Source organism: Triplophysa rosa, linkage group LG4, assembly GCF_024868665.1.
Source record: "Triplophysa rosa linkage group LG4, Trosa_1v2, whole genome shotgun sequence".
In the NCBI taxonomy this organism is placed as follows: domain Eukaryota; kingdom Metazoa; phylum Chordata; class Actinopteri; order Cypriniformes; family Nemacheilidae; genus Triplophysa; species Triplophysa rosa.
In genome coordinates this window covers 2,640,125-2,650,384 of record NC_079893.1, presented here as the reverse complement: position 1 = coordinate 2,650,384, position 10,260 = coordinate 2,640,125, and the positions used below count along the sequence as shown (strand labels likewise).

The window sequence follows — 10,260 nt, the reverse complement described above, 5'->3', positions numbered from 1 at the left end:
AACTGAACTGAAAAATCACATCAGAAAACTACAAAACCAAAGAAAAAGAATGACAGATAACAGAGAAAATAAATGAATATACAATCAAACAGACAGAAAAAAAATCAGATCAATTATTTATTTCACATCCACACTGCATCAACATTTTTTTTTACAAAAATATATAGGTCTTAAGAAAGGTAACTTTTCTATAATTCATTACACATTTATTCAACATTATAAACACATGTTTGTTTGTTTTAATATATGATTGGTTTGAATATGAACATTTTTATATGAATTAACCCAATGGTTGGGTTTGTCCATATTTCACCTAACCACATGTTAAAACGGGTTCACCCCAAAGGCGAATTAAGCGATTTGCGGGTAAAGTCAATTCAAAGACGGCGATGCGAATGACGCGAATCGGGCGATTGCCGCGAACGCGCGTCAATCTCGTCTTCCGTGAAGGTTGAAAAAATTTGTCAGATAGCGTTACTCACGCGAAAATAACGAACTTTTCCCTCGAGTAATAAAGAGCGAGGAACGCGATTGTTCGTGTTTGGTGTGAACCCAGCATGACACCGTGTCTACACCGGACGCGGCGCGACGCGACAAAAGACAACGAAACGCTTAAGAACCCATTATAATTTCACATTTTGTCCACACTGGATGCGGAGCGACGCGAAAATCCCGTTAGAACAAGCCGCGTGTCGCGTCCGGTGTAGACACGGTGTTTAACAACGTACTGAAGAAACTTCACCTCAGCGCTGTGAACTGAGCATACTGAACATGGGTAGTAAACACATCTAAAAGTCTATTAAATAAAAGAAAAATACTTTGTTGTCTATAAGACTGGAGATTAAAGAAAGATTTCAAAAGCAAAACACAGCAACACAATCTCTGATACATTTTTAATTTAAAGTATGGATTTTTCAGGACATCAGTGATTCTGGCCAGAGCTTCCTCTCGTTCACCAAGATTCTGCGTGTCATTTCCTGTACACACACACACACACACACACAGAGAGAGAGAGAGAGAGATTTCTCACGCTGTTAGAAATCTTTTATAAAGAGACAGAAAACTTCATAAAGTTCGGAATACGTGTTATAACATATTTAACATATAATAAGGACATGGAAGAATCACGAGTACTTCAACTAGATATATATTAGATTTAATGCATTGAACATGTGCAGATACTCGACTCGGCTGTGGGTCATAAAAACACTGACATATGTGTTACATTTTGACTAGTGATTTTAGCTTTATATAAAGACGCTTCATGTTGTGACTCACAGCGTTGTGAGGCCTTGTAGTATTCCTCCTCCGTCACTGTTTTCACTCCACCGAAATAATCCAGTACCCACACCTGACTGATGTTCATTTTAGCAAAGAACCAGTTATGATCCGTGGGCCAGTCGGCCATCTCTGGATGTCTGCTGAAGAGAGATTCTTTGGCCGCAGACGCCTCCGATCCGTTCACCTGCACCAGAACACAACACAACATCGCTCGATTCACCTTTATTTCTATACAGCTTTTTACAGCGTTGAATTGCTTTACAACAGTTATTTTATTTATGCATTGAACAACGTCTCTTTCACAACTGAATGTCATCAAACAGGTGATGACATCACCAGTGCCAATCAATGACGGGTGATCAGAAACAGAGCCGTTGAGAGAGAGAGAGAGAGTTCTGCCAACGGAAGTCCAAAACGCTGGAGCGTCACGTGATTCATGGAGCCTTCAGATAGTTCTCTTTAAATGCTTTATTTCTTTCATTTTTTATTCATTAAATGGCTTTCGTCTTTAAATGGGTTAGAAGTTGACCTCAGTTGGTCTGTTTAGCCGCAGCTCCATGCGTTACTAGTAACTTCCAGGAACTATTGAGAGCCTCCATTGATGTGAAAAAACTGTTCCATTGGAGTCAACGGAGTTGACGCGACTCTCTCTCTCTCAATGGCTCTGATCAGAAACACGGGCCGTCCAATCACAGTGAGGTGTGTGTGATTTACCTGAATGACAGATCCAGACAGAATGATGTGAGCACACAGTGGACTCTGTGGATCAAAGCCGTGTTTCTTACAGTAACTGCTCTGAGCTAAAGACACAGCCAGAGACGCTTGTGGATTCACCTGTCACACACAACACCGGCATCAGCTTCACACAACCATTCATGACATTATACACCTAATACAAACTGCTTTATTACGACCAGTGTTGGGTAAGTTACTCTCAAAAAGTAATTAATTACTAGACACTAATTACATATTCAATAGTGTAATTAGATTACTGTACAAATTACTCTCTCCAAAAAGCATTTAGTTACTTATTACTAATTACTTTCTACATCCTATATCAACCTTGATTAGTTAAGTGATTCAAGGATAGACATGAAACGGCTCTTTTAATTCAGTCAAATAAATAATATAAAACTTCATTAAGTAGTATTATTAACTGACCAAAGTATTACAAATGTGAGAATTATACATTAAAGCACAGATTTTAAAGTTAGACTCTGAATTTTGATGTCAATTCCACTATTACACACACATATATTACACAAAGTATTTAGTTTAATTACATCAAAAGCAACTGTAATTAAATTACAGAAAAATTAGAGTAATCCCTTACTTTACTTTTTAAAGGGGAAAGTAATTAAATTACAGTAACTAATTTCTTAGTAAATAGTTGCACCCAACACTTATTACGACACACAATCATCATTCAGTTCTGTCCCTTACGGACTATTTAAATGTGGTGTTGAGGGTGTGCGTCTCTCTCTCTGTCACGCGCACGCACGCGCGCTGGACCTGCAGAATGTTCCAGCTGATAAGAAACTGAGAACACGGAGTCACTTCTAATGTGTTTACAGAAAACCTCACGGTAAACACAAACTCGTTTACTGTGATCTCAATTACTGTGGTTACACCATGACACGTGCAGTAAAACATCAGATGGTAATCGATCGGCCAAAAGTGATGATTTTAAAAGCGTGATGATGGTAACAGTGTGATTACGACACGTTTACTATAATGGATGGTTAACACTAAGAAGTAAACATACAATAAGCAATATACTGTAAACACGTGTCAGGCAAATAGTCACCAAAGTTAGGGATACTATAGTAAAAGCATGGTAAGTGTCTGTAGATGTGCTACGAGTATCGTGAATAAAGTCTGAAGCATAATGGCCGGTTTCACAGACAAGGCTTAAGGCGTGACTAGACCTTTGTTAAATTAGGATATTTAAGGCACTTTTATAAAACTGCCTTAGAAAAAAACATTGGTTTGCATCTTGAGACAAAACAATGGCAAGTTGTTTTCGGTCACACCTTCATTTTAGTCTGGGACTAGTTTTAGGCCTCGTCTGTGAAATGTTTTCTTAAAGAAATAAGTATTCGAGTCGCTATCGCGATACTTTGATGTCAAACGCCGGTCGGTCTCTAGGCAGCGCCTCGCGAGGTGAAAGTCTCGCCTACCTGCAGGTCCTGCACGGAGATCTCCATGTGTGTGAGGTACATGTACGGGGTTCCGGTTCCGTTGCCCACAGGCCCGTCGCTGATGGAGAAGACGTTGGAGAACGGCTGTCCTTTCACCGGCTCATGAGTCGAGATGGTCGCCATCGAAGCCCAGTCACACTTATTGACCACGAACCGAGCCATCCGAGCCACTTCCTCATGAGGCGGCACCGACGACGCGACGCGCGTCAACGCTAAACTCAACGCGACCAACACCAGAGTCATGACGGAATATGATCACGCATAAACGCACTAAACACAAATGACCCACAACAGCAGATCGTCGCGTGTTGTGATCGACTCTGGATCACGTGAGCACAACAGCGGTCATGTGACCTCGGCACTACACGTGCTTACACAAGGCATCAAAACCACAAACAAACAAAAACAAAGAACAGCAATAAATGTTATCACAAAAAGATACCTTAAAAGGTCACAAGCAACTTTTAAGAAACGTTTTACTTTGGTGTGTCGAGTAATGACATTATATTTCAGTAACCCTATAATTAAGCGTGGTAATACAATTATCACAACATGCTTAGAAAGTTTACAGAAAAAAGTAAAATCCTAAAACGTCATGTTTTTATGTTTTTTAGCCTTAAACCTAATGGTTAGTGATTCAATTATAACTCAAACCAGAGTGCTTTGAGACTGTTAGAACTGATCTGTCATCTGTGGTCTTAACAGATCATGAAAGAAAGTGAATAAGAATGATCTTAAGAACTGTTAATCACCACGACACTGCTAATGATGCGTTAATAATGTAATTGGTTAATTAATTAGTTAATTGGTCACATGACACCTGTATGCGGGTGAAGGTCAATGAAGAGTGAGTATAAAAGCAGCACAGCTGTGATTAAATTTCAAACTGTTTCTGTTTTTATTATTGGTGCTGTTGTTGGGCTGTAAGGTGAGTTATGTTTCTAGCTTTCATTTTTGTTACATTTTAGGCCTACTGCATAAGACTCTGCATGAACGACTCGAATTCAGATTGTGCTGATTATTTTGTTAGTGTTTTATTTCAGTTTTACTGTTATGTGTTGACTCGTGGAAACGTACTTGGTTTTATTACAGTAGCTGTTGTTCAACTATGGTTTTTGTATACTATAAACGTAAACCCTCGTGACCATACACTTGGTCTAAGATTTGTAGTAATGCAAATGGTGGTTAGTCTGACGAGACCACAGTAATTTCATTAACTAAGAAATGGTTTTCTTTAAGACGTTCTATTTTTGAAGTCTGTTGACGTAAAGTTGGTTTGTTTTAATAGGTCTGTTGATCATGTCTGGCCGTGGAAAGAAACTCGCTGTCGCTGCAGGAAAGACCAAAACGTCCGTTACCCGTTCAACGCGCGCGGGCCTTCAGTTTCCGGTGGGCCGCATCGCGCGTCTCCTGCGGAAGGGAAACTTCGCGACGCGCATCGGCTCGGGCGCGTCGGTTTATCTGGCGGCGGTTATCGAGTATCTGTGCGCTGAGGTGCTCGAGCTCGCGGGGAACGCGTGCAGAGACAACAAGAAGCTCCGCATCGCGCCGCGTCACATTCAGCTGGCGGTGAGAAACGATGAGGAGTTGAACACGCTGCTGGGCAGCGTCACGATCAGTGAGGGAGGAGTTCTTCCTAACATACAAGCGCAATTGTTGCCCAAAAAAACCAAAGCTCCACGAGACCACAACACCACCAAAGATGTCCAGTCTCAAGACTTCTGAAGCGCTTTAAAGCACTCTTTAAAAGTTCACTTCTATTAATAAAGTTTTATTTTAATGTCTGTATAATTGTGCTTTTTCTGGCTGTGCTAGGGGACATTTAAGAACCATCGGCTGGTTTCCAAAAAAATGTCAGTGTAAAGGCCAATTCACACCGCACAGAAACGTCTGTGGTTTGATGGATCAGTGTGATAACCGTCTGTTTTCACCCGACTGCACATGCTCAATCGGAGTTTGTTGGGTCGTGTAATGTGATACTTTTCAGACACTTCTCAAGCTTTAAAAGTAGGGCTGTCAATAGATTCAAATTTAAATCGCACCCTTTTCGCACGTACAGTGAAATCAAACATACACTTTACTTTGTTCAATGTGTTATTTTAGTGCTGTCAATAAAACAAATTAACTAATTGCACAGTATTTTTTAAATATACTTTTACACTCTAATGTCACATTTTATCTTTAATGTGGAACAACATTTCTTTAATGGTATCATTTTATTAAAGTCAGCGTTCTAATATTGTTGGCTTTGCTATTGATGTCTTTTTTTTCTAATCAACCCCATAAGTGTGCCAAATAAACAGAAAATCAAGTTCTCAACCACTTTAGTTTTTACTGCTAAATACATGAAATACAGAACAATCATTAAAGCTACAAAATCGCATAGATTTTTGTTCTTTGATTAACATTAGTGACCGGAGTCATAACAGCATGTTTAACCCTCTGGGACTCTTCGTTTAGCGGTTACACTTGGCTCCTTCTCGGTCAAAAGTGACCTAAGCCTTAAATGTAACTTTTTTTCAGGAAAATCAATAACCTTTTTGTTTGATGTTTTTTTAGCATTTTTAGACAATTTGATGGTACTAAGTATTTATACAATTACCCATTTTACCCACTGAATTTTTCTATTTATCCATTGTTATAACAGACCAGGCTATTAAAATCAATTTTTGGACATTTTTGATTAGAGCCTTCTGGTTCTACAAAAAAAGTAAAAACGTGTAATGGAGTAACCACTAGGTTCCAGTATAGCCCTCTATAGAGTAGTTTGTGGATTCCCTAGCTGTTCAGATATGATATATGAGATTGTCTAAATGTACATTCAAATCCACAAATCATAAGGGTTTTTTTTCCAAAAAAATTCCATTTTTAACAGTAACGTTATATACAAAACTTTCTTTTAAAAAAAACGTACCAGTTATTTTAGTACATTTGATTTTCTTCAAACATACTAAACTCGCACATATGTTTCTACAGCACTAAAAACACAATGGCAATCTAATAGAAAAACTTTATTGATCTGCATGTAACCGTTTAGAAACTTATCAAGATATTTAAAAACATTTTGTCATAAATCTACAGTAACCGGAGCAGGTCGTTCTTATTCTATTTGTTTTCCTTTTTCAAAAGGGTGAGTGATAAAATCACAATCTACAAACGCTCACAGACTTCCAGTAACAATAAAAGGCTTATGAAATGTATTCACAAAATTGAAATGATGTGTCAGATGATGAGTTCTTGACAGGTGGCGTTACCGCAGCGACAGGACACCTCATGATCCGGACGACTTCCTTCTGTGTACGAATAATTCCACGACAATTCAGTTCCAGCTTTAATCGTCCTAACAAAAGAAATAAAGGTCAAGATGAGGTCAAGAAATCAAACCCTCCTTTGTGTTTGTATTCTGGAGACACCTATCAAACATGATGTTTGTTTGAATTTGTTTCTGGATGGAGACTGTTATATTCACAAAATAACGTGAACATCCAGACAGCGAGGATGTTGATGTTTGTTGTTGTGCACTAAACAGATGATGTGCTCATTCTGTGTGCGTGCACACGTGCGGTTTATTCAGGTGTGATTCTGACCCAGTTCTGCGGCGATCTGCTCTCAATTCCCCACAGCACTTACTGAAACTTCTGTCCCATCACTTCCTGTGCCAGACACACACAGACAGGAAGTGACATGGCTCACCTGTTTGTGAAGAAGGCCACCAGTGGGAATTTTGGATCGTGCGTATCAACAAAGATGTTCTGGACAAACAGGTTGGGCTCACAGCTGTGCTGCAGGTTTAAGACGATTCATATTAAAATCATTTCACCAAAACAAACGTGAACGAGTCTTGAGTCAAAGATGTCATGTGTCTATACAGCAGTACTGTAAGCGTGAGTGTGATCAAATTAAGATGTTTACGTTGATAAATCTGGCCACGTTTCCCTCAGTGGAAGCGCTGAGAAAATACACGTCTCCATCAGACGTCACCTCTCCTCCATCACGGTGTCCGTTTGATTCTGTTAATCTCATCTTCTTCCTCAACACATCTTCATTCTCTACAAACACAACAGTTTTTCATGTTTCATACGTGACGACTCCCGCATGCGTGTATGAATGCGTGTCGCGTGATTTCACCTGTTTCACTGCAGTCTGGAGACGAGATCACCTGCTGTTCACACAAAACACAGAAATGCTGTGAGCACACCAACAAATCAAACTAGTCATGACCGACAGACAGACAGTGAGTGACCTTGTGTTGTGTGTGTCCGGGCTGATCCGCAGGTCTCTGTATAACGGGGACATAGAGCAGAGGCGAGCGCTCCGGAGGTTCTGTCCCGCTGCTCTCTGCAGGAAGAGTCCATTCATCCACCACCTCCACCTCATCATCAGACACCTGGGATTCTCTGCTCTTCACAGTCACCGGCCCCACGTTCTGCTCTCGTCTCAGCACCACACCTGCACTTCAACACACACACATCACTTTACACGCACACACATACACATACAGCCTAAGCATGGCAACCATATACAATATGACGACGTCATGTATAAAAGCACTGTATCTATGGTGTGATGCGTCACATGCGTGTACCTGCGTAAATGCAGATGAAAGTTCCCCTGTCGAGGTCATCCTGACATCGCACGGCCCAGCCGCGCTCCAGGGTGCGAAAGACCTGCAGACGCACGCGCAGTCCTCTCTGAACCACACGATTCTGACAGCGAGCGCGATCACAGCCGCACCACGGGCCGCACTCAAACAGCCTGATCACATCACACATCACGTGACGAACGACCTGACCAATCACATCACAAGCATTAGACTTCAAACTGAAGCGTGGCTCTACTCACCCGGCGTTTACAGGCGCGTCGAGTCTCATGTGTTTGTAAGAATGGTGTTTCTTCTCATCTGTTCCTCCTCTGACAGACAGCTGAAGACACGCACACTTCTGGACATCTGCGCAGCCGTCTGCGCAGTCGCAGCAAACTGAGAAGAAGGGAGCAGCGCCGAGGAAGCAGCCGTGAGGCCAGCGCTCTTTGCGATAGCGAAACTCTTTGGGCCGAAGCCCGTCCACCTCATTGCAGAGAGAAACGGGAACGGGCTCGACCCCGCGGCTTAGGTCGCGCTCAAACAGAACCGACGGCGGGCCGGGAGCGCGCCGCTGCGTCTGACGTTCTGGAACGATCTGTGGATTGAAGGTGAAATTGTCCGGCTGAAGACGACCCAGACTGTCAGACTGCAGCAGAAAATCAAGCACCGCCTCCATGGAGTGCAGGCCCCGCCCACATGGGGCGGTGTAAAAGACCTCCGACTCCTCCTCCTCCTGCTCTGTGGACGGGTGGATCCGGACGCAGTGGCGCTGAAACTGGCACAGCATGGGCACCCGGAACGGGTTGTGTCCCAGGAAGTGATCAGCATGAGCGCGCAGCAGCAGGACACACGCCGGGCTGCAGTCGTGAGGTTGGAAGTCGAGCGGGACGGGGGAATCGGGGTCCTCAGAACAGACGCTCAGAGGAGACATCAGCGCTGTCAGGTCATGCGAACACAGAGCTTCGTTTCTACTGGCTGATGACATCTGACTGTAGTCTGAGCTCGTCTCTGTGTCCTTCGAGCATCTGCAAACGAGAAATACGGTCAACGCAAACTGACTGCACACGTGCTTTTCCTAAAAACATCACAAAACTGAAAACAATAGATACATGTGTGCTCTCTGTCAACACAGCATCTGTGAGGTCACTCTTAAAAAAGTCCCACGAGACAGATTTAAACCACACTCGTCTACATGTCTGATGTGATGCTCGTGTATTGTGACACACCGCGAGGCGTCCTGAAGAAGATCATCAGTCACACGGCCGTTCTTCGGGTGATCAGGAGAACATTGAGACCCGGAGACGGTCACCGTCAGTATATCTGAAACACACAACACTCATGTTTATTATCACACAATTACGATGACGATGTAGAACACGTGTGTGAGTGGGTGTGCAGGAGCACAAACCTTCATCAATGAGCACCTCCTCAATGCCTTCATTCTTCAAGACGCTCACTTCAGACTCCAGAATGATCTTCATCGCCTTTACATAATCTGACACAACATCCAAACTCAATTGAATACAGATAGCTGCAGAGATTGTAGACAGAATCTGTGTGTGTGTGTGTGTGTGTGTGTGTGTGTGTGTGTGTGTGTGTGTGTGTGTGTGTGTGTGTACCTCTGTCTGATGCTGTGTGTGTTGTGATGGCTTCTCTTAAATGTTGCAGTAAATCCAGCAGCTGGTCGAACACAACATCAACATCCATCTCCTGCCAGAAGATCCTCGCTCTCTCTGAACCACAACAATAATAAAATAATAATACAACACTAATCATGTGATCAAAAATGCCTCAACACATGATGACATGCAGTGATGCTCACCGGTGTCAGACTCCATCTGTACTGTCATCTGTCTCTGTGTGAAGCGCTTCAGGTGATCGATTGTAAACTACAGATCAACACACACGAGCTCATAAACACGAGATATCGTCACTTCTCGACAAAACATCGCCGTAAACCATAATCCAACTCACAAACGCGTCAAATCACAGCAACGAAATATCGTTCCGATGGTGAAATGTGAAGAAAAACGAACGAAAATGTCAAACTTACTGCTTGAATGAGTTCATTGTTGTCTGAATCAACGCGGCAGAATCACTCGTGATGTCCGAATCCCGAACCGTACTTTTGGAGAGTCGTAAGTGATTCATTCGAACCGATTCGTACACCATTCCGCTCTTCACAAAACCGTAAAC

General features: G+C 42.4%; 3 protein-coding genes across 4 annotated transcripts; 1 reads left to right on the top strand and 2 right to left on the bottom strand.

Moving 5' to 3' along the window:
• Nucleotides 1-104: 104 nt before the first annotated feature.
• On the bottom strand, nt 105-3,827 carry creg1 (cellular repressor of E1A-stimulated genes 1). The gene is made up of 4 exons (XM_057330662.1): nt 3,462-3,827; nt 1,996-2,115; nt 1,279-1,465; nt 105-977 (listed from the first exon to the last, which is right to left on the bottom strand). Coding segments are annotated over exons 1-4 (573 nt in total). The 5' UTR covers nt 3,726-3,827; the 3' UTR covers nt 105-975.
• A 104-nt stretch (nt 3,828-3,931) lies between these two features.
• On the top strand, nt 3,932-5,266 carry LOC130552407 (histone H2A, sperm). The gene is made up of 2 exons (XM_057330664.1): nt 3,932-4,410; nt 4,771-5,266. Exon 2 carries the CDS (start codon nt 4,782-4,784, stop codon nt 5,205-5,207), a length of 426 nt encoding a protein of 141 aa, XP_057186647.1. The 5' UTR covers nt 3,932-4,410; nt 4,771-4,781; the 3' UTR covers nt 5,208-5,266.
• A 519-nt stretch (nt 5,267-5,785) lies between these two features.
• On the bottom strand, nt 5,786-10,229 carry setdb2 (SET domain bifurcated histone lysine methyltransferase 2). Of its 2 annotated transcripts, XM_057330652.1 has the most exons (12): nt 10,118-10,229; nt 9,887-9,953; nt 9,684-9,797; nt 9,473-9,559; nt 9,291-9,384; nt 8,325-9,089; nt 8,068-8,237; nt 7,726-7,931; nt 7,611-7,644; nt 7,395-7,531; nt 7,176-7,264; nt 5,787-6,822 (listed from the first exon to the last, which is right to left on the bottom strand). In XM_057330652.1, exons 2-12 carry the CDS (start codon nt 9,912-9,914, stop codon nt 6,705-6,707), a joined length of 1,842 nt encoding a protein of 613 aa, XP_057186635.1. In that variant the 5' UTR covers nt 9,915-9,953; nt 10,118-10,229; the 3' UTR covers nt 5,787-6,704. The 2 variants fall into 2 exon arrangements, with proteins under 2 accessions (XP_057186636.1, XP_057186635.1); XM_057330653.1 differs by having other exon boundaries at nt 5,786-6,822; nt 7,611-7,641; nt 9,887-10,150.
• Between the last annotated feature and the right edge of the window lie 31 nt (nt 10,230-10,260).

Coding starts and splice junctions, on each gene's coding strand:
- LOC130552407 (XM_057330664.1), top strand. CDS start 4,782: ATGTCTGGCCGTGGAAAGAAACTCGCTGTCGCTGCAGGAAAGACCAAA.
- creg1 (XM_057330662.1), bottom strand. CDS start 3,725: ATGACTCTGGTGTTGGTCGCGTTGAGTTTAGCGTTGACGCGCGTCGCG. Junction 2,116..3,461: donor TCTCCGTGCAGGACCTGCAG/GTAGGCGAGACT, acceptor TGTGTGTGACAG/GTGAATCCACAAGCGTCTCT. Junction 1,466..1,995: donor TGTCTGGATCTGTCATTCAG/GTAAATCACACA, acceptor GTTCTGGTGCAG/GTGAACGGATCGGAGGCGTC.
- setdb2 (XM_057330652.1), bottom strand. CDS start 9,914: ATGACAGTACAGATGGAGTCTGACACCG. Junction 9,090..9,290: donor CTTCTTCAGGACGCCTCGCG/GTGTGTCACAAT, acceptor TCTCGTTTGCAG/ATGCTCGAAGGACACAGAGA. Junction 7,932..8,067: donor TTTCATCTGCATTTACGCAG/GTACACGCATGT, acceptor GTTGAAGTGCAG/GTGTGGTGCTGAGACGAGAG.